This window comes from Perissodus microlepis, chromosome 4 (genome assembly GCF_051167445.1).
Source record: "Perissodus microlepis isolate ML-2025 ecotype Zambia chromosome 4, ASM5116744v1, whole genome shotgun sequence".
NCBI classification, from domain to species: Eukaryota; Metazoa; Chordata; class Actinopteri; order Cichliformes; family Cichlidae; genus Perissodus; species Perissodus microlepis.
This window is the reverse complement of record NC_140464.1, coordinates 17785528-17810017: the sequence shown is the minus strand read 5'-3', so window position 1 is coordinate 17810017 and position 24490 is coordinate 17785528. Positions and strand designations below refer to the sequence as shown.

General features: G+C 41.8%; 1 protein-coding gene across 1 annotated transcript; it reads left to right on the top strand.

Moving 5' to 3' along the window:
* Positions 1-2587: 2587 nt before the first annotated feature.
* wfikkn2a (info WAP, follistatin/kazal, immunoglobulin, kunitz and netrin domain containing 2a) lies at positions 2588-6404 on the top strand. Its single transcript, XM_084926234.1, has 3 exons — positions 2588-3186; positions 3983-4299; positions 4496-6404. Exons 1-3 carry the CDS (start codon positions 2974-2976, stop codon positions 5694-5696), a joined length of 1731 nt encoding a protein of 576 aa, XP_084782360.1. The 5' UTR covers positions 2588-2973; the 3' UTR covers positions 5697-6404.
* The last annotated feature ends 18086 nt before the right edge of the window (positions 6405-24490 follow it).

The window sequence follows — 24490 nt, the reverse complement described above, 5'->3', positions numbered from 1 at the left end:
CCTGACAAGGCACACCTGTGAAGTGAAAACCATCTCAGGTGACCACATCATGAAGCTCATTGAGAGAAGTCTGAGGGTTTGCAGCACTGTCAACAAAGCAAAGGGTGGCTACTTTGAGGACTCTAAAATATGAAATATATTTAGAGTTATTTGTCAATTTCTTCTTTGAAAAATGAGAAGGCATGTCCACGTTTTTGACTGGTAGTGTACATACTTCGGACCTTAAGTAAGTTTGTTGTCCTAAGTCTGTGAAATAAAGAATGTTAAATGTGAGGTCGTCCACCAGCAGTGTGAAAATGTATTCCTTTTGTGGCATGCTGTACTTATTAGCAGTTGGTTTGTACTTCACACAAATTAACAGAAAGGTTTATGGAAATTTGACTAATGCCAGGACACTGAACGTCTACTGAACACTTAAAACAGGATAAAATTTAATTTTGAACATTTGAAGTATAATCCAAACTGCTAAGGGAGAAATACCGATGGTTAAAACTGGCGTTCCCCAGGGTGCCATCCTTGGCCCCTTATTGCTCACGCAAGCACTGCTGGAAGTAGATGTCCTTAATGGCAGGAAGGCTTCTGCCAGTGCTGTTCTCTGTCACATCCAACAAACTCTTTAGTGATTTTCGACTTTTGGCAGAGCAACTCCTATAGCAAAACTGTCCTGCAACCTGTTATCAGGCTTTTAATTGTATATTATATAATGTATAATAAGCATAAAATCTTAATATATTTTATTCTTATTATTACAAACATAAAATTGTCGGGTTCTTGGACTGTTTGGTCTGCACAGACACATGGAGAGGGTGCACAGAGAAGGTCAAAGTCAAGGTCTGTTTTCAGACAATATATGTTCTGGAGGCAGATAGACTGGTGGGCTGCATGGGGTCCTCCGTGTAGCTTTATTCAATATTTGACATGCCCCGTAAGCACCAGTGTCGACTATGCTGGGAATGCAGGGTCTTGAGGGTTGAAGGTTAGGGGTGGGGGGGTCTGTGGTGGTGGGGGTGTGAGTGAGCAGACAGTAAAAACATATCTTGACTGTGACTGTATGCACGTCCATAGGTGAATCTTTATAATCAGTGTTAAACACATTCTCTATATACTTTCTTTTTATGTGTCCGTGTTTATACAAGTGCCCTCAGACAGGGCTAACAGACAGGACAGGAGAGGAGAATGGGACTGCAGGGCTTGGCCTAAAGAACAGTGGGCCTCTTCAGGCTCAGCAGGGACTCAGCTTGGGAAGCACAGCCGACATAACCATGCCCTTTACCTCTCTCTCACACACACATATAGAGACGCAGAAACAGAAGCTTTCAAAATGTAAACATTTTTATTCCTTTAAAGCTGCACCAGCTATTTAACACAAGCAAAGGCTTAAAGTGAGGACTATAGAAAACCCTTTGTTCCTATGGTTTTGTTCACACCAAGCAGACCTCCAACCTATTTGTTTTGTTTTGAGGCCTTCTCTTCTGCAGCACTTCCTGGAATTGCCTTTTGCGGGAAATGATACAGTTTCTCACAGCGTGATTTCAAGCTGTACTATTTGTGACGTCCTGCATGTCAATATTGTGATAGCTGCCAAATGACCCTGCAGACTCTCCTTTACTGCAGCATGCCCTGCCTAAAGTTTTTCCTTTTAGGTTTCCAGACACTGCAAAGCTTTTAGTTAAGAAAGTTAAACACCAATTTCTATTCAGTTTATAATTGACTAACTTATCAGTAAGAGTCATTAAAGGAAAATCAGTGGTTATTCCTTATTTAGCAGTTTGAGACTGATTTAGGATTTAACACACTAATAATGTTAAAAACTTCTTTTCAAAATAGTAAGAAGCAGAAATTAACATTGTTATAGTTTCACATGTCTCTATAAATAACAGGAATTAAAAACTTGAACAGAGATCCTGACATGTATGACACCATCTGGTGCGCCATCATAATTGTTTTCTGTCTGAAAAGTGTGAATCAGAGTTTGTGAGGCACAGACTTGTTTCCCGGTGGGAAGACATTGAAACGTAAAAAAAGTAGATGGGTAAAGACCTATTATCCAAAATAAAAATGTTCAAATCCGTGCGAAAACAGTTATAATAGCCGACACAGTGCAGCCACATCTGCATTTCACCCCAAGAAGACTGAATGAACCAGGCACTATTTGGTGGTCTCTCCGTGCAGAAGGCAAAGACCCGACGGAACTGTTTGGCGCTATCTTCTGGAGGGTCACATTTTCTTCAGACGAGCCGGTGAGATTTTACAGTAATCACTGCGCATTATCACAAAGATGAAGTGATACGCAGTCTGTGTAAAACATTATCTCTGAACAGAAGCCCACTCAAAGCTTAATATGCTACAGGATAGTAGCATTTTTTTTCTTCATATACTGAATAAAATCTTAACACTGACAAATGAGAATGAATGAGCTCGTGCCAAACCACGACGTCACATTTATTAATAGTTTACATTTCTCTTTTCATGGATACTAAATGGTGTTAAACTCCCGATATAATTTCGGAATCATCGCTACTTTTCACCGACATTGCAAGTTAAGGGTTAAGGCGGGCAGCGCCTTACGCACAGGTGTCTCACCAGTCTTCTGTGAAACAACGCCTGCAAACTGTTGGCGAACTTTTAATTAAGTTGTTCATGACTGTAACTCAGCTGGGTTTATGCTGTCCGAGTAGACGGGTCACTGTAATTCATGTAGCTAGACCTTAAAGGGGTTCGCACCACCACAGCCCTCATCCTCTGCCTCTATCAACGTAGGAAGGAAAAAAAAAACAAAAACCCGGACAGCTCTCAAGATCGGTCCCGGTCCCGCAAACGCCTTTTTTTTCTACCTTCAATTTTATTCGTCGTCTCTTTTTCTTTTTTAAATTTCACGCGAGTGGACTTAGTGTAAAGACATCTTAAAAGCCCTAAAGTCGGCGAGACCCGGTTGTATTTTCTGCATTTTAGTGCTTCCATTACGCGCCGGATATGTGGTGGATGCTGTTTCACCGATGGATCTGGTTTCTTCTTGGACATTGCTATACTCTACTCCTTTACATAGACAGCTGCCGTGTGAGAGCAATGCCCATGTCTGTGGCAAAAGTGGTGTACTCTCACGCAGGTCTTTGCCCGAACGATCTGAACCCTAACCTGTGGGTGGATGCTATGAGCACCTGCATGCGCGAGTGCGAATCCGATCAGGTGAGTTCTCTTACTGCTTGTAAAATGTTCGCGTGCAGCCGAGATTTGGACAAACTGGATTTAAAAATAAGAGAAAAAAACTGCATTTCAAAAAAAAATCATTTAAATTCATTCATTGCTACTGAATACTGAAGTTAAAACAGTCGAGGCTGAACAAAAAGAGGAGTTAAGACTGATCAGTGGGAATAATTTATGTGTTTTTACGTAGATTAAAGTATTACCTTCCCTTTGCACTGTAATAGAAACTGAACACAGCCAAAATAACTTCTGTGGTGAGGTCATGTACCAGGAGTGCATTTATAACTAAACTTACTCCTTTCAAAGTTTTTATTCCACCCGTCACACATTGGCCAATACTGTTGTAAACAGTATTTAAAGAATCCTCAAGACCAAAATGTATCTCAAATGAAAAATGTGAACACAAAATATGACTTCTTTAAACCTTAAAGCAGGGATGTCAAACATAAGGCTCGGGGACCACATTTGGGCTGGCAAAGACTCCAATCTGGCCCTCTGGAAGGGTTTGGAAAATGTGAAGTGCAACGATTTTGAACTTTTAGCTGTATTGTCATACGTTTTACAGCTTTTTCTAGCGATAAAGACTCCACCTGCACTGCCGTTCATTCTACACCAATATAGTTAAGTAACAGATAAACAATTAAATGACAGAAAACTTCCTCTTTTTCCACTTTTGACATCCCTGCCTTAAAGTGTCTTCTCTGTTTTGTCCAGTTCACGTGATTCCATTCACTGCTGATATGTGGTAGAAAAGTGTTATTTTCTCTTCAAACTTTAGGACTGTGAGACTTTTGAGAAGTGCTGCCCTAATGTATGCGGTAACAAGAGCTGTGTGGCAGCACGCTATATAGACATCAAAGGGAACAAGGGCCCCATTGGAATGCCAAAGGGTGCCACCTGCGACAAGTTCATGTGCTCTCAGCAAGGGTCCGAGTGTGACATCTGGGACGGCCAGCCAGTTTGTAAGTGCAGAGACCGCTGTGAGAGAGAACCCCACTTCACGTGTGCATCTGATGGCATGACGTATTATAACAAGTGCTACATGGACGCTGAGGCCTGTTCCAAGGGTATCTCTATCTCTGAGGTCACCTGCAGGTAACATGTTAAGTATTTTAGATCTCTACTGTTTGCTTTTTGGTAACAAGGTAAAGTTGTCCTTCTTCAGTCTTAAAAATTGAGACTCTCCTCTAACTTTAGTTTAGCAATATTAATGTGTTTTGTGTACAAAACATCCCAATGGGAATGAAAGAAGAACCTCAGACATTAACTGGTTCTGATTTATTACCTACAGGTACCACCTGACCTGGCCAAACACCAGCCCACTCCCTGTGGAGACCACATTACATCCCACCACCGCCCTCCAGACCACCCTCCCGACTGACATCCAGCTTCCCGCCATACACAATGGACCCAGCCAGCAGGCTGTCTTTGTGGGTGAGACAGCCACCTTCCTGTGTGAAGTGTCTGGAAAGCCGCATCCGGAAATCACCTGGGAGAAGCAACTAAAAGGGAAAGAGAATATCGTAATGAGACCCAATCACGTCCAAGGGAACGTCGTGGTCACTAACATTGGTCAGCTAGTTATATACAACGCGCAACTTCAGGATGCTGGAATCTATACGTGCACAGCCAGAAATGTTGGAGGAAGTGTGTCATCACACTATCCTCTGGTAGTGATCAAGAAAGAAACGAAAAGTAAAAATCCAGAGGGGAACAGCACCAACCTGCCTTTTCCAGCTGCCGAGTGCCTTAAGAGTCCAGACACGGATGACTGTGGGGAAGAGAGCATAAGCTGGTATTATGAACCAAAGAGGAACAACTGCTTCACCTTTACCTACAGTCAGTGCAACAAAAACAGAAACCACTTTGACACCTACGAAGCCTGCATGCTGTCATGCGGAGGAGAGCTGGCAGCTCCCTGTAGCCTTCCAAGCCTTCAAGGCCCCTGCAAAGCCTACGAGCCCCGCTGGGCTTATAGCAGCACTCTCAAAAAGTGCCAGTCGTTTGTGTACGGAGGCTGCGGTGGCAACGAGAACAACTTTCAATCTAAAGAGGCCTGTGAAGAGATGTGCCCCTTTCCGAAGAACAACAACTGCAAGGTGTGCAAACCCCGAGGCAAGATGGTGGCCAGCTTCTGCAAGAGCGACTTCGTGATCCTCGGCCGGGTGACCGAGCTGACAGAGGAACAAGAGTCGGGCCACGCTTTGGTGACGGTGGAGGAGATCTTGAAGGATGAGAAGATGGGTCTTAGATTCTTTGGCAAAGAACCACTCGAGGTGACTCTTCTAAACATGGACTGGAACTGCCCCTGCCCCAACATCACTGTAGCCGACGGGCAGCTCATTATCATGGGGGACGTCCACAACGGCATGGCCATCCTGCAGCCCGACAGCTTTGTAGGCTCCTCGAGCAATCGCAGAATCAGGAAGCTGCGTGAGATCATCAGCAAGAAAACTTGCGATTTCATTAAAGATTTCTCCACCGTCCAGTAGACTCTGATAGCAACTGAAAGCTCATTACAGGTTGTCATTTTCAGATAAATCCAGTGACCTCAACAGTCAGACTGACTGCCAACAAACGCAAAACTAGAAACGTATCTGCAGGTTGTTTTCTTTCCTCTCTCATTTTCCACACAGCTCAGAAGGTCTCAGAAAAACATTTTACATCATCCGTACTGTTCACTGTGTTATTTCTTTTTATTCAGTTGTGGGGTACACTCTCTGGATTAAGCAAGTGGCATATTAATAGTCAGAAGCATTTACCCTGTTTAAAGTATTTAATCCTTTTCCTTTCCAAATGTTACCCAAATATACACTAATGCCACTCGTATATCAGCATATCCTAATAAGATTAGTATAGTTGCTTTATTTTTTTGATGGGTATCTCACAGTTGATATTTTGTAACATCTGTCCTCAGCACTTAAGCTCACTATAATGTCTCAGTTTATCAACCAGAATCAAATAAGCTCTTCGGTTCCATTTTCTGGACAATTTTTTTTATTTTTAGATTTTTTTGAGTTTCCATGTGTATGTACGTGGACTTGTGTACTTCATATTTATTTTTACTGATCTAGCTCTGTTGATCTAATTGCATAGGGACCACATATGTTTTTTATTTTGTCTATGATATCCTACATTAATGTTTATTAAAACATGTATAAAACATGATAGCAAATAAATAAAGCTAATCTTGAAAAATGTTCCTTCCTTCTTGATTTTTTTTAAATGCTGTTTCCTCTGCTGAAGGAGAAATACCAGACACGGCCACAATTTGTCAAAGCGTTAAGGCGGGCAGTGCATGTTGTTCTGTAGTTGATGTCCCTCCATCCATGTCCTCCTCCTTCTACACACACACACACACACACAGACACACACGCAGGGCCGAGTCTGGCATTAAAATTCGAAACAGGTCACATTCCAGCACAGCTGTGGTGGCCTGTGGAGCTGTGTGTTGTGTTGTGTCTGGGTCTGGGGCCCTCGCATAGCACACACCCCACCGGCCATCCATTGGCCTTGCACGGTCCCTTTCATGTGCAAGAGGCCGCGGTGAAGGGGAAGAGGAGGAGGGGGAGGAGGAGAGGGATGTTGGCTGATTCTCTCTCTTTCGCTCCCTCAGTTGGCCACATCTGTGTTTAGGGGACATAATAGAGAACAGAGAGAGGAGTGGAAGGGGTGTAAAAGAGTGTAATAAGTTAAGCAGGAGCAGGGGAAGGTAACTCATGAAGCAAGCAAGTCAGTGCAGAGCTTCAAGTACACGCAGTTATTCTGAAAACGCTTTAATGTTTTCACGGTAAGATCTTGGTTGTGGATGGTGACAATGGCGAAAAGAAAATCAGCCTTGCAGGTTTTTGTAATTTGAGAATCGAGGCAGGGTTTATAAATGCTTTGTGAGCTGGATCAGCTGATCATAGCGCCAGCTAGCCTTTGAATGTTCTCCCCTCCCTCCTTTCCCCTCTGGCCTTATATCCCCTTCTCTAAATCCCTTCCTCAGCCCTCATCCTCAACCTCCTTCCCACCGACCGACAACCAGCCTTGGGCGGCGACCTCTGACCCTGCTAATGAAAAAGAGGCCACCAAGGAAAAGGCCACTTTCATTAGAACTGTTGACAAGTGTTAAGTGACTGGCTGAGCTCCAGACAGAGCTCCGCACAGCCTCCTTGATGTACTACACATCATAGCTGGCTGCTGATTTCAGTATCAAGTTCACTTAGAGACCACCAGCCAGGCAACCGGCCAGACAGACCATAATAATAAGCCAGACAGCCGCAGGTACAAAGGGGGGAGGGGCAGAGTGCCCTCAGTGACACTACATCACTGAAGATCTTCCAAGTATTCAGAGCGGTGATTTACTTTCACTTTAAGATGACTAATTGAAATAAATAAATAAATGAAATTACGTTATACATTAGATATGTTGCACAACCAATTGCCAACCAATGTCCATATTCATTATAATTTGATCAAATCTATAGCTATTAAAAAAATACACACATACGTGATATGAAATAGAAACAGAGTAGAGGCAGTCCTTGCATCATTTCTATGTCTCGCAATCACATCACAAGATTTTGGTTATTTGTGATCAAATAAACAAATAATTTCAGTATTTCTTATCCTGTGTTGGTGTTTGCAATCATTTAGAAACGTTCAAGTCAATAATTTGAACAGTTATCAGCTGCAAATGTCTTTATATTCAAACATCCTGAAATAAGTCAAAGCAGTTTGAAAATGTAGCCTTTCAATTTAAAGTATAAAAAAATGGATGAGTGACTATTTGAGTCTAACATGTTGCTTATTTTAAATTAGATTAAATCTTGGACCAGGACACCAAAATTAAATGTAATCAGAACTAATAGTACATTTTTTAGTTGCATAATGGGCCATTGTTGTGTAGTGGATACGAAGAAAATTACACTACTGATTATTCTTTTCAGCAGTCATTGTTTTGTCCACTGGGTGGCAGCAGAGTACTTAAAAAAGAAAGAGAAAAGCAAGCAATGAGCCATTGTAAGCTTGCCTAAGTACATTTAAATAATATAACGTTAAGTTGGACTGATAGTTGTCCTTCATCTATATTTACTGTTCATTAAATGCACATAGTTCAAAATATGAATAAGAGTGTAGTGAGAAATAAGGTAAGTTTAACAGGACCTTTGTTTCTAATATACCTGGGGCTGATTATATTACAGTTGTGTGCAAAAGTCTTGAGCTGCCTCATTTTTTTGTATTTTGTTAATAATATCATTAAACTATACAGTCATATATGGGTACATACAGGCTTTATGAAGGATGGTCAAAGCTCTTCTTTAGATGTTGGCTGCCTTTTGTTCTGTTCTCTGCCAAGATGATCCCATGCTGGTTCAATGATGTTAATGTCTGGGCTCAGGGGAGGCCAATCTATGACATATTGAGTGTTTTTCTACTCGAGTGTGTTTTTACCAGGCTGGCAGTGTGTTAACACATTGCCAGTCAGACACTCTCCAGATGATATTGCGTAGCGGTTTAAAATCTGATGTTTTTTTTTTCTGTATTCATAATTTCATCAACTGTGACAAGATCCCCAACACCACCGGCTGAAACCATGACAGAGCCTCCACCGTGTTTTACAGATGGCTGTAGACACTTACTGTTAAACTTGTCTCCTCTTCATATACTGACAGTGATTTTTCAGTCCACTTCTTTTGGAATTTGGCATATCTCAGCGTTCCCTGCCTGTTTCCACTTCCTAAAAATAGCTCCTTGACAGCCACTTAGACCATTTCTGGTCTTCAGTGAACAGCAGATGGATCAACTGAAGGGCCAGATGCATCTCTCAGGTTCTGTGTCAAGATTTCTTCCTGTTTCTTGAGGTTATGATTTTCAGATGCCGTTCATTTGCTGGAGATAATTTTTAGGCCTGCCACTTCTTCTTTTATCCTCCACTTGTCCAGTTTCCTCAGACTGAACACCAGTCTGACAAATTTTCACCCTACAGCTCTTTGTGAATCACCTGGTTAGTGCACAAATACCGCTTTATGCCTATCAAACTGTGTTATCTTTGGCACATTTCATACATCAACTAAAGAAATGTGAACAAAAATAGTAACAGAGTGCCTAAAGATACAATTTAAAACTAGTTCTTTGCTGTGAGTGTGTCTTGTGCAGACACAACAGTGGTTCAGTTAGTTGCTTTTTTATGCTTGAATTCATAGGTCAATGAGAAGTGACTGAACCCCCCCCAACACACACACACACACACACACAAAAACAATTCTGAAAATGATCAGGTACAAGGACCAGACAAGAATGAGTGAAGAAACCGTCCAAAATTCTTAAAGACCTTCAAGAAGTCTGGTGATCTATTGCTCAAACTTGCTTTAAAGTCTGGCTCCTTATAAGCAAAATACAGAGAAATGAGGGTGGCTCAAGACTTTTGCACAGCACTGTATGAATATATTATAGATTTCCAAATGTTCCTACACACAAACACATACACACAGTGTGTCATTTTACCTTATGAATGAATCCACAAGCAGGCAGCCAGATGGTCGTGGAGCTCGTGCCCAATGCTTTGGGTGTGCTAGTACTTCATGAACACGCACACATTCTCAGTAGCATCTCTTCGGAGCACAGCTGGTCTGTATGTACACTAAAATGTGCCAGATGGGGAAGAATACAGAGAAGGCCAAAGAAAACAGAAAGCCATAAATTATCAAGATAAAATGCAGATTGAGCTCAGTGGATTAATGTGATGTTGCTAGAGGTAACTGATGAGTTGGTAAGCAGGAATTTTTCTACTTACACAGAGGCCGTATCATATTTGAACAAACGGCAAACAAGTGCTTGTGAAAATCACTTTACAAGCTCACAATTTGGCCACAGCAGTATTCTCTGTCTCTCGTTTATTTTTCAAGACATGTGGCATGTGTGGTGAATGAAACGTCTGTGGACGTTTGACCGAGAAAGGAGAAGGAGATGAAAACAGAGCACAGAGCAAAGGGGGGTGGAGGCTTGGATACGTGAGCGATGAGAGTAGAAAGGTCGTTGTAGCATTAGGAGGGTGTAAATTGTCCAGAACATAAAACTGCTGCTGCTGACTCCTGGGGATTCTTTTCCCCACTCATCTTTAACTTTCTAAAAATAGTACCTGCTCAGTGTAGGGCGATAAAAAAGCATGATAATGCAGGCTCAAAATTGCCTATTTCGGTGTCACCTGCAAATGAAGAGGCAAGAAAATGCAAGAGTGAAAATCAGGTTTAGTTGCCATCGCCCTGAAATGTGAATAACAGAGAGGCAGAGAAAAAGCTGACAGCAGTGAGGGAGAAAGAGGACAGGGAGTGGCCAAAAAAATAGAGAAAGCCTGGAGGAGGGGGGCTGGGAGAGAGGGATGTTTTGGGACAAAATATGCTAATCCCAAACCAACATCACACACGGTTATTTTTAGGGATTTCTCATTGTTCTATTTTGGGACAAGGACCATTGTCCTCATGTGGCCCAGCAGAAAGGCAGCAGAGACCAGATGCTATCAGGAGTGGAAACAAGAGGAGCCAGTCTCTTGTGAATGTGAATGACCTACCTTACATATGATTAGATGCAGAGCAGAGAAAAGAAATCTGCTTATAGAGACGGAAGGACATGGGGGATTTTGTGATGCTGGTACTTAAGACTACTACTACACAAAGGCAAACATGAAAGACAAACCGTCTCGCGTCGTATATCTTTGAGTGGTACAAATATGATGTGTGATGTCTGAATTCGTCTATATGTACTAGTTTGGCTAGTAGGTTTGAGGTGCCGAGACGCTGTTAGCAAGGATGACAACTGTCTTTGGATACCACTGGTACCCCAAAAGCTAACTTTAAAGCAGTAATGCTATAGGCCTACAGGAGCCACCTGGTTTAGCTCAGAGCTGGAACAATGAAGCCAGTGGTGCTTGCATGAAGCTAAGTGATCACAGATAATACATCTCTGCAATTTATGCTTTATATTTGTCAACATATCAACATCTCAGTGTATAGGTGTTTTTGTAACAGCATAAAAATGACTACTAGTGTCTTCCCTGGCATACATCCAATGCTGTATGTGATTATTGGCGCACACCAAGAATGATGCCGCAGCTTGTTTTGTTTTCATGAATATGAAAAGACGTTCCAGTCACACATGCCCAACAATCACCTCCATTTCAATTCACTTCAATTCAATTTTATTTATATGGCGCCAAATCACAATAACAGTTGCCTCAAGGCGATTTATATTGTAAGATAAAGATCCAATAATAATGCAAAGAAAGCAGAGAAAACAATCATATGACTCCCTATGAGTAAGCACTTTGGCAAAAGTGGGAAGAAAAAACTCTCATTTAACAGGAAGAAAACTCCAGCAGAACCAGGCTTGGGGAGGGGCGGCCATCTGCCATGATCAGTTGGGGTGAGAGGAGGAAGACAGGACATAGACACAAACTAAAATCTACAAACACCTTTTAAGAAGTAATAAAGCAGTACTGAAGTTACTGTCACGTTACTAAACCCAACAATGGCTGCTGTAAAATGTACACTCACATGGCATTTTATTAGGTACACTTTAAGAGTACCAGGCTGGAAACCGTCTTGCCTTCAAAACTGTCATAGATTCAGCAACAAAGGGATGGAGACATTCCTCAGATGTTTTGATCCATGTTGACATGATAGCATCACACAGTTGCTCCAGATTTGTAAGCTGCACTTCCATGATGTCAATCTTCCGTTCTACCACATTCCAAAGGTGCTCTGTTGGACTGAGATCTGATGGCTGTTGAGGCCATTTGAGTACAATGAACTCATTGTCATGTTCAAGAAACCAGAGATTGTTTGAGCTTTGTGGCATTGTGTGTTATCCTGCTGGAAGCAGCCATCAGAAGATATTTACACTGTAGCCATAAAGGGATGGACATGGCCAGCAACAATTTTCGGGTAGGCTGTGATGTTTCAGATATACTTAGTTAGTACTAAGGAGCTTAGAGTGTAGCAAGAAAATGTCCCCCATATAATCACATCACCACAAGCCTGAACTGTTGATACAAGGCAGGACGGGTCCATGTTTTCATGGCATTTGCATCAAATTCTGAAAAACCATCCAAGTTGCAGGTGAATTTAAGACTCATCAGACCGGGCAAGATTTTTCCAATCACCTGTTGTCCAATTTCATTGAACCACGTGAATTATAGCCCCAGTTTCTTGTCCTTAACATACAAAAGTGACACCTGGTGTGGTCTTCTGCTGCTATAGCCCATCTGCTTCAAGAGTGTGCATTCAGAGATGCTCTTTTGCACATCTTGGTTATAAAGGGTGTGAGTTACTGTTGCCTTCCTATCAGCGTGAAGCAGTCTCTCCTTTGACATCAACAAGGCATTTTCTCCCAGAAATCTACTGCTTAATGGATGTTTTCTCTTTTTTAGACCATTCTCTATAAATTCTCGAGATAGTTGGTGGGAAAAATCCCAGTAATCCCAGTTGTATTAAGGAGCAGTTGAAGAGGTATAATAATAGATATGCTTATTTTCTGAGCTTTTCTTTCAGTCTGTTTTAGTTTGTGTATATACCAGGCCTTTCCTTTCCTATCTGCTTATGGCCTCAGTGGCTCCACAACCCCTGTTGCTACCACAGGGGTACCAGACGGGCCAAAGGATCCACGTCTTTGCTGAATGCTATAAAGCGCTGCAGACACTGGAGGGAGTTCTAGACTTCTCCTTGTCTTTACGCGTGAAAAAAAGAGAAAATTAGTCCTTTGATGTTTATAGTAATAGTCATTTACATGGTGACTCAATGATAATATTGAGTACCACATGGAACTTGTAATGAGGCAGCAGGTGAAACATTTAGTTATATTATTATTATTAAATCAATTCTCTAGTCTTACTCTTTTTCTTTCAGTTGCGTTCCTCCAGCTGTTCCCCCAGAAGTTTTTGTCAGGGCATTTTCTGCCAAATGTAGTGCCAAACAAATGTCAGATCACTTTCCCAAAGCAATGAGACACACATGGTAAATCAGGGATCAGAGGAGAACAAATAAATAGATGAATTTGTGATTTATTTTCCATTCTCTCAGTCCAGTGCTCTGGATTACACTTTGCCAGCTTCCTACTTTACTTTTCATTTTTGTCCCTGTATAATGATAGGCAGAACCATCTGTCTCTTGCGCATTTGGCCATGTGACTTGATACTCATGGACACATAGATCAGAACAGAAGCAGACATATGTAATTTTTTTAATTTGTTGTCTCTGTTTTTTTGTGCTTTGAAATAATCCACCTTGCACCTGTGCCTATTTATTACATTTTTAGCATCTGACTAATGGTGGCCATTACATAACAGGTCACTCTCTGACCTGTTGTTTGACCCTTGTGTCAGCTGACAAGTCAGTGAGAAATAGTGTGTAAGATCGTTTCCTCAGAGAGTCATCATTTCCCCACTTACCACTTCTTGAATTGTGTACTCGTTTCAATCCATTTTATAATCAGTTTCTTGTTTCATGACAGACATGATCTTCAGACTGTCACGTTGCACAATAGTGTGGCTTTATGCATAATGCATATTGTAAGACTTAGGTATCTGACCTTATTTCAGGAGAATTACATAAGGGTTCACTACTTGAAATGGAAGGAAATGCCTGGGCTTGTCTAAGACAGAGAACAAGAAAGAAGTTGCAGTTGAACTATTTTTGGATACAGTCAGATTCCTTTCCTCCACCGTTTGTGCCTACCGCCTTGAGAGAATATGAATATTAATCAGTGCTTTTATCGTTTGTTGTGGAAAAACTCCCTCTGCGCTTGAATGGCAGGAAAGCCATAAACCTGTTTCCCTGTATTGCATTACCTCACAAGTCAAAAGCAGAGCAACAGAGAGAAGCAGAACATAAAAGTAGCTGCGTGGAAGAAAGGCTGGGCTCCACACCTGAAAAATTTGACTTTTCAAATTTGCTTAAAGGAGTTGTGATTAGCTGCTAACAGGTACAAAAAGACAAAATGTTCTTCTTAAGCATCCACAAATGCATATACAACTGTATTTACACTTACATTTTGTGTGTGCTTCTTGGCTGCAATTCAAGTACCTTTAAGCTGGCTACAGACGAAATCCTCACGTGCAGCTCACATCTAAGCAAAGCTTGTGTGTTTGTGTGTGTGTGTGTGTGTGTGTGTGTGTGTGTGTGGGTACAGCATTATTGTGGGTGGCAGATCGCGGGACGTCATGCTTTCGTCCTGAGCAGCTTAGGCAGCATGCCAGTGTGTATTAAACATCCAATCACATGACACTTTCACCCTTGACCCCTGGTGTGTCCAGCAACTGAGATAAAGACATAAGCTCAAGCAGGAGTGAAGCCCTGAGAAGAAACACAGAAACAGATTTGATTAAACAATAAGTTAAGACAAAGAGGGTCGTTTGATGGTTAGCACTGTCTCACCATCCAGCCTAGGGCCTTCCTGTGTTATTTTTAGGTTTACTAGTGATTCTAAATTGTCTGTCTTTTTATGTTGGCACTGCAACAGATTGACAACCTGTTCAGAGTGACCCCTCCAGTGACCCTGAAATAGTTAAATGGTAGAAAATGGATGGATGAATGGATGAGCGGATGGACGGGAGGTAAGATGAATAGGGAAGGTGGCAGGAACATGGTGAAGTTGACAGCTATTAATGATCTCCCTAGTGGAAATCTCCTGTCTAGTCACCAATAATGGGCTGTATGAATCTTACCCTGAGGATGTGATTACGCTGATCTGTTACCATAACAACTGAAGATCCAGCTGGCATAGAGAAAAAAACGTTTTTGTAGTAAGTTGTGAATAGATGAGGAGTCCTTTCCTCTAAGTATATTGGCCTATTTCTGCTGACCTGCTCGTCTCCCATGGCTTTGCAGCTGGCCTTAACACTCAACCCTCTGTCTGTCTATGCAACCCTCTGTGCAATATGTTAGTCAATAATGTCTTTTGCTTTGTTGTCACTTCAGTTGCTCAAACTTGAAAGTAGCTGAACTCTGTGCATGTTGACGAAAGTAATTTCACCTGTACTCACTACTGAATTTTATTATTGCTTAGTCTCTGGTTGCTACTTTACTCCTCATTTCTTTGTGTATGCACACTCAGCGAATTCTCATCCTGGTGAGTCAAATACGGCAGTTATATGTCACAGGTAAGCACAACATGTCCTTTGGTACTTGTGCCATGAGACTGGGTTTTTTTTTTAGTATAAGTGAGATGGCCTCATTCCTAAATTTGGGATTATAATGTTCCATGTTCATGAGTCCACTAGGGTCTGCTTGGGTCCGAGTGGACTAAACTTGTCACACACCCTTATAAGACACTTCTCAGCATCATCTGCACTCTGTGGCTGTTAGCATATTTCTTCACAACAGGCTTAATGTAGTGAATCTTCTTATAAACCCACTCAAGGAGTTTCTGTTGCATAAACCAAACCAGAACAAAACAAAGTGGAGAACACAGAGCTCCCAAATGTGGGACACATGTCCAACCTCTCAATGTGGACTTTGTTCTCTTTAAAAGAGGATTGGCTAATATTGCCTCAGCTGGTACATCAAGGCATCAGCGCTGAAAGGACACCTCATGTGTATCACCTGGGATGTATTTGACAGCATTTGAAAGCGTGGGATGCAAATGCGTTTGTACACATCCTTCTCGTCACATCAAAAGGTTTGTTGTTCACTCCCTTGTAGCGTTAATTAATTTTATAGTCACGTACTATGACTCATTCCATCAATCTCACATTTGATGCCCACTCTTTAAAAAAAAGGTTATATGTACTCTCTGATGTGTGTAATTGCCAGGCAATATAATTTTGTCCTTGGTGGTCCCTGAGCCATTCTTCCATATGGCATTTCGGGCTTTAATATCTCTCCTAATGTGTGTTCTGCGCTTTAATCATCTTCCCGAGCCAGCCATTAGTTTCCACCTCCAGCTGCAGTCAGCTTTGACTTGCAAAGATGACATTCATTTACCTGGATGCTCATTTGGAACGATGAGAGGTTTCGGTAAGAAGAAAGAAAGCAATGAGAAACAAAGAGGGCATGCAAATGTCTTGGTACACGTATATTTTTATTCCTCTGGTGTGCTTTTGATTTGTGTCACACTTACAAGCTGCATGGCAGCAGATGGGATATGTGTCCCTTTGCCAGAGCTTCCACTTCTCGCTGTGTCAAATAAACGCACACGCGTAACATAATTTCCATCACTTTAGAGGACATTATGATCGATTTCTGGAGACTTACCCTCACCTTGACCTCAGCCTTACCCTTGCTCTAATCTTAAATCAGCCTTGTACTTTAAAACGTCATCAGTTAGCTTATGAGACCTTGTTTTTTTTACACAGAATGAAGAAAGACTGGAAGCGCAAACACAATTGTCCTCGCAATCTTAGTAACCTAAGTATGCACGCACACATGCATACACAAACACACTAACGTGCACATGTAGTGCCTATGATTATCCCCCTTGAAGGCTCATCTGCTCAGGATATTGCCTTGGGACAGAACCGGAGCTGAAAATATTGGAGCGGCTTTGCTGTTTGCAGCTATGGGTGACACGTGTGAAAATACAAATATGTTGGGAAATGTGTTGCTTCCAGCTGATGAGTTCCCTTCAAAGGACTTTATCGGAATCGGCCAATGACAAGCACAACTTCTCAAGGGTTATGTGTGTATACAATAGTCCACTGCTGTTAATTGAAGGCTTATGCAATGACAATGAGTTTTTACTTTTTTATGATAAAAATGTAACTGTTTCATCTCCCTTTATTGTGGGTTCTGTCGTTGCTCATTTCTAACATTTCTCCACCGTAAATAAAAAAACACTGCACGTTTTCAGGCACAAGAGCATCTCTGAACATACATTATGTTGAAGTAGACAATAGACAACTAGAAAAATGTTGCCTAAACTGATGAGTGTCAGTTTTTGCTGCAACATTTTGGCTAAAACAACAAGAAAGTATTGTTCTATCCATCCATCCATCCATCCATCCATTTTCTTCCGCTTATCCGGGGCCAGGTCGCGGGGGCAGCAGCCCAAGCAGAAAAGCCCAGACCTCCCTCTCCCTAGCCACCTCCTCCAGCTTGTCCAGGGGAACACCAAGACGTTCCCAGGCCAGCCGAGAGATATAATCTCTCCAGCGTGTCCTGGGTCTGCCATGGAGCCTCCTCCCTGTGGGACATGCCTGGAAAACCTCACCCAGGAGCCATCCTTGTCAGATGCCCGAACCACCTCAACTGACTCCTTTTGATGTGGAGGAGCAGTGGCTCTACTCTGAGCCCCTCCCGAATGGCCGAACCTCTCACCCTATCCCTAAGGGAGAGGCCAGCCACCCTTCTGAGGAAGCCCATTTCCGCCTCTTGTATTCGCGATCTCGTTCTTTCGGTCACTACCCACAGCTTGTGACCATAGGTGAGGGTAGGGGCGTAGATTGACTGGTAAATTGAGAGCTTCGCTTTTACTCTCAGCTCTCTCTTCACCACAACAGACCGGTACAGCATCTGCATCACTGCGGCCGCTGCAACAATCCGTCTGTCGATGGCCCGTAGCAATGGGCCAGATACCCTTTACTCCCGGGGCACCCCCCCACAGGACGCCCCGAGGGACACGGGACTTGGAGAATGCCTTCTCCAAGTCCACAAAACATATGTAGACTGGTTGGGCAAACTCCCATGCGCCCTCAAGTATCCTCGAGAGGATAAAGAGCTAATACAATATTCCACGACCAGGACGAAAACCGCATTGTTCCTCCTGTATCCGAGGTTTGACTAACCTCAAGGTCCCATCCTGTGGTATATTAATGGTTCAGGCATTCAAAGCTGTGGGGGATGTTTTCTTGGCAAACCTTTGGTCTTATGAAATCAATTGAGAATTGTTTAAATGCACTGGTCAGCATTGCTGTGACCACATTAGTCCCTTTACGCCCAGTGTCCCCATCTCCAGATGGCTGCTTCCACTAGGATAGTGCACCATTCACTCAAATTGCCAGATCTCAATCCAATTGAGCACCTTTGCGATGTGGTGGAATGGGAGATTTGTTTCCAGAGCCGTGTTGTTTTAAGAATTAAGGCAGTCCCAAAGGCAAACAGAAATCAGCCTGGTACTAAAGTGGCTGGTACAACATTAGCCATCATGGGAAACCTTGGCTCACAGCAGTCATTTTGAAGTTACCGTCATCACCTACCTAAACATTGCAACACACTATTTGAGTACAGATGAGAAAGTCTGCTGCCTAAATTTCCCAACATGATTATATTATTAATATTCTTGTCAGCTATTTGCATGATGACAGGTGCAGAGTGTATTACTGGCCTACCGAGTCAGTCTGTCTGCCAGACTATTCTTAAAACTGAAAGTGAGAGGAGGGGCTAAACCTTATAAGTAAACTCCCTTTATATGATACTTATGTAATTAGGAAAACATCTATACTGCACTGCATGCAATGTCCTTGAAGCTATATGCACAGAGAAACAAATACAAACACACAGGCTCTTAGAGTAGTGTCCAGCCTCCAACTTTGTCAGCCTGCTACATAGTACACCTTCACCTTCATTAACACACAGTTTTACAAACATGAAGTACATGCACATACAAGGGGGCAATATTCTTGTGCTTGCAATTGAAGTTTCGTCCCTAAATGGTCCATGCTGTAATATTTGTATGAGCATGGCTGTTTTAATGTAATATATGGGCTTTTTATTGCTTCCATGTTTAATTAAGTCATGACAAATCTTTAGAAGTAATACTTTGTTGTATCATATCATACATATATATAAAATGTGTGTACTTGTATTAAGCAGTTATCCTAACCAGGTCTGATCTACAGCTCTGCATTAGCTTGGTGTTTCCTTTCTTTCAGGTTAAAACAGACAAGAAAACAAAGCAGGCACAAAGCTAAAAGCACACCTAATTTCAGCTTCAAACAAACAAAGAGTACACAAGGGGGGACTTCTGAGAAACACAGCCGTGGAAGCCATGTTAAATTAGGTGCAGTTCAAAGGAAAAGAAAGAAAGAACTATTTTCCAAATGACAGAGTAGGTGAGTGTTTTGGGTGTTGTTGTTTTTCCAGTTGGCAGCAGTAGTACCGGATGGAGCAGAAGGTGGAACTCTTTCCTGCTAATCAATACAAGTTGTAAAAGCCTTTCACTCTCTCTTCCTTGCTCCTCTACATCTCTCTCAGATTCATTGTGATGCAGCACAGAGCACTCCACACATGGCCTTGACAAAGGCTGCTTGTACTCTAGTGGACCTTGGGCCGTTGTGGCAAAAGTCTGTGACCTCACTCATTCCTTTTATTTCACGGCCGAGTATACACGAGCACACCGTATTCCCGTCGGAGAGCAAAGAGGTGAGCACTCTGGGAAAAAAAAAGACTTCCACCTAAATGCGTAATTTTTTGCAAACGTATTTTCATGCCCTTCAGCGTACGCTGATGGGCCGACACACCAAAAAACGCGTATGGATACACAAGCTCACTGTGCCCCAGTCCAGCTTTGCACAATGCTAATGGCCTTGGTACTTTGAAAGCATGGAGCAACAAACACAATGCCGGCCCACACGGCATGTGAGCGAGTGGGTCGTGAGTTGTGTCCTGAATGGATCTGTGTGTGTGTTTGTGAAGGAGCTGGGCTTTGTCACAGCGCTGCACACACTGAGCTTCCAGAAAAGGCCGTGTTTCAATATGGTTTTGTAAGGACCTTGCCACCAGGGCTCACAGAGGACACACTGTTCCTGGAGCCCATTTCATGATACGTTGTTTAGTCAGTGACTTGTCACTAAGTGAGTTTTTTTTTTTTGCAATTTTTCAAAAGTATTTTAAACAAACTGAAGGTGGGTTGTGGTATAATACAAGTTGTTTATAACTGTTATTTAAGCCTCACTGGCTGTGTGCTACTTGGTACTTTCTGCACTTTGGCAAAGTCAATCTTATTGCAGTGCTGTCAGTACATGAAACAGTTGCCAAGATATGATTCAATTCAATTCAATTCAATTTTATTTATATAGCGCCAAATCACAACAAAAGTCGCCTCAAGGCGCCTGTGGCTTCTAGTTTGCTGTTTTGCTACTTTTGATTGATTGTAAAGGGAAAACTGTTACAAGAGTCTAAAATCGAAATCTAATAGTCGAGGTTTTGGCTGTGTTCTTGCACATGTTTTGTATGGTGGCCCTGAGAGGTCAAATGGAACAGAACTAGACCCAGAAAACCAAAGGAAATAGAAAATTGCTGCAAACGCACACAAAAACACAATTGAAGTTGATTAAAACACAACAGAAATATTTTTTTACACAATATAAGTAGAAAAACACAAAATCTCACAAAATACAACAGAAGTATTTTAGGGGACACAATAATGTGACGCATTAAAGTGACAGAGACCAAAACGTGAAGCATTGAACTGAGACATGCTGAAAACAAGCAGAAGGTTCATCAGAGTAGTGAGAGAGTAGGTTAATGTGTGTTTTGATCATGTGATTCATATAATACTGTAGATACATATTTGCTGTTGGCACTTCTGTTTTGTTTTGCTATTATTATTATTATTATTATTATTATTATTATTATTTTAGCTTTTGCAGCTTTTTTCTATTTCTGTTGTGTTTTCTTAATTTGCAATGCATTTGGTCTCTCAGGGCCACTGTAATCACTTTATTTTTTATCTGAAAATTCCTCGGGATCCTGATTCTATCTTTCAAGTTTGTTTTTGACAGGCTAGCGTTGCTGAGATATGCTCTCATTTGTCTTTTTGTGAGGCTTTGGATTGATGTTGTTTTAAGAATTAGAAATACTTTTCCAATACACAAATAAAAGAAAAAGAAAATTAAAAAAATACAATAAAAGAAAAAAAAAACTAAGTCAGTACACATGAATACTGCATATATTTAAAGCAGTTGACATAAGAGCAGATCAGCTAAGATGCAGATTCCCTGGCTGCTTCTAATTTACCCATTTGTGTGCTGTGCATGAACATAACCTTATATCAGGTGACAGCCACACACACCATCAAACACATACATCAAGCATGGATAACATAGGGAGGTGCATAGATTACTGCAGTCATATGCCGATAGCACCATATATTCTATACTGCTTAACATGGCTGCACAGCTGGGAACAAAGCTGATTACTGACTCTTCCAGAAGGCATCACAACACAGAAATGGGAAATTACAAAGAGCAATTATCTTTTTGAAATTTTGGTTCAAATATTTAAATTTAAAGCAACATTTTTTGTTACAAATGTCACAAATTAAACTGAGAGCCAATTATATATATAAGCCAATTATATATTTTATGTTTTATATATAAGATAATAACATTTTTTATTCAACTTTGTTTTGATTGCGCACACTGAATACAAAAATCAGCAAAGCAAAGAGCTCTGCCTATTTCCTTTGACCGTACAGGGACATGTAAAGCAGCTGTGCTGGCAGTTGTCAGAGACAACTAGAGAGAGAAACAGAGCAGGACTTCAGCAATAATACCGCAGCGGCTCTGTCTGTGTGTCTATGTGAGAGCAACAGAGAGAGAGGGAGAGAAAGAGAGGCAGAGCCTGCTGAGCCAGGTCTCTCATTATGTGCGGTGTAATCTGAGCTTTCGGGCCCCGGGACGGCCCTCTGACTGCACTGAATGGGGGGTCGAGCACCGGCCCCCGCTGTCTTTCCTGTGCTTTCACTCTGCTTACCTCGGCAACTCTGATTATAAACCGAGAGGGTGGGGTCGGCATTTGGGGCTGGGGAGCATCGGAGGTTTGGGTGGACCACGGGGTGGTGAAGCTTAGGGCTGTAATTGGTGTGATGGTAAGCTTTTGTTGGTGGCTGCCTGAGTCTGTCTTGCTGGGTAGTTAAGTTCTTGGACCTTGCAGTTTGTGGTCTTTTATGGTATGAAAATGTCTAAAAAAGTATGAGAATCAGACTCTCGTCCACTTTGCTCCCAGTGACACGTTTCTATGCTATCCCGCCTTTTACCAAAAATAAAAAAATAATCAGCACTCTTTCTGATACATCATCTTCAAATGTGCTCAGATTTGCAGAACATTACCATTTCATTTTCTGCACTTACAATATATAATATGACAATATATGTGACTGGACGCTACTCTTCTTCTTTTAACTGAAGGACGTATTAAGGTTTATGGGGTGAGATTATGTCTTATAATATTACTAATATGACCCTATACTGATATTATCTATACATTTTAAAGCCAGTTACAGTGTTAATGTGCAGAGCTGTTGACGGTCTACCCAGCAGGGAGCAAATATAACCTTGCAGACTAAAGGGCACTTTCATGTGCACAATGTAGATGATTAATTCCCCTTCAGTTTCACATACACACAGAAAAGAGCGTGTGTGTGTGTGTGTGTGTGTGTCTGACAACCTTGGAGGTAATGAGGCCTGGTGACCAGCGTCCCATGGCCTGATCTGTACTTGATGGGACATCTGCAGTGCTCTTGGGGGAGCCAATTAATAATTTGCTAAAATGTGCACGTCAATTGTTTGGCCCAGTACACACACACACACACACACACACACACATATATATATATATATGTATGTATGTATATTTGATACAACACACTTGAGTCATCATAAGCGCTGCTTACATTAGTGATTCAACCTTCATGCAAATACAACAGAAGAAAAAAAAGTTTTGTGTAATAAAACAATGTTGATTGCTGGAATAAAGAACGTAAAAAGCTTGTAATGTGACCCTATTTCTCAGTAGCAGAATTAGGTCTCTCTCTAATATGAAACAGGGATTGTGTGCTCTCATGTGTATTTTGGTGTGATATGCTAGGATTATAAGGGTCCTTTTATAAAAAGGGGTAATGGCGTACCTTAGGGGAGCTCCCTGCCTACCTTTATGTGCCTTTGTGTTTACCTTCTCCCAGTTGTAATTGGAGGAATGACTCAGTTTGGTGCTCCCCGGGGAGCAAATTAATAAATGATATCCCGCTTCTGTCAGACTAAAGTTTCAATATATTCATAAAGAGAAGAAGAGCAAAAAAGATTTTGGGTATGTTCTTGAGTGTGCGGTTACATTACCCCCCAATGTACCCAAAGAAAATAGAAATATATACTTGGCTTAATTGTAACATTTTCCCTCCATCCTGTCAGCTCGCTCTTTCTCGTCTTAGTTCTGAATTCTACCTCTGTTTCTGAGTAAAATGTGTGTTGGAGTGAGGAGGGTGGTAGCTGGCAACCCACGCTGCTTGTGAGTCAGCTGAATCACTTACACTTGGCAAAGCATGCCATTTGAAGAGAACGAAAGAGAGATAGAGAGAGAGAAGAGAGGCAGACAGCTATAAGGCCAGGAGGCTCATGACAGAGGGAACACCGCGAATAGAGGCCGACAGAGGCACGAGAGGTGGTAAAATATGTGTTCCCAAAATCTGATGGGTGCAGTCGGTGAAAAGATTGATGTAGTAGCAGGTGTTCTGTTGCTGAGTCACTTGCCGCACTTACTCAGAACAACATTATAGCGTGAAATTAAAGTTACGGCAACATGCTGTTAATCATGTTTGTGATTTCTCCAAAAGTCACAAGATTTTGAGCTGTGAGACGTTTCTGGGCTAATGCTGCTTTGTTACATTTAAATGCTGCCTCTGCTGCCATTGTTGCTATAAAAGCAGTGGTCAAGGTTAAGAGGGACCAATGCTGTTGTTGTGAAATGAACAATAAATTGTTTTAGAGTTTCCTGTGTTACAGTCTTTACATTACCCACACTGTGCTGATGATGATAAAAAAAAATTGTGAGAGGAGATAATGTGTCACTAACTGTAAACGTCTGTCGCTATGTTGAGTGCCTAAGGGCGAGTGTGTTCACACTAACAAGTAGCTAAAGGCATGTTAGCAGTATTTAGATGATGGGCATAATCCAGCCAGCCAGCCAGGATCATGGCAGGGATAGCTAACTGTGCATTCATTGTAAGTGTTGTATTGTGACACTACAAGTTTGATGTTCAATTTTAGACAACAGTAGGGGTGGCAGTGGCTAAGGAGGTAGAAGTGTGTGTATATGGATCATAAGGTCAATAAGGTTGGCTCTTCCAACCCTACATGTTACCCATGATAACACACCCAGAGTTGCCCCCAGCGCTTCTGTATGATAAACACCCTATGATAATATAGCCAAAAAATGCTAGCAATCAGGCTAACTTAGCATGCTAGCATTACCCTTATATCCTCGAGATAAAACTCATTATAAATTTCAGTTAGCGAACTCAACCATCTGCAGGACTCACACCAGATGAGTCAGATATAAAATAGAACAAGACACAGCAGTTTGAGCTTATTCAA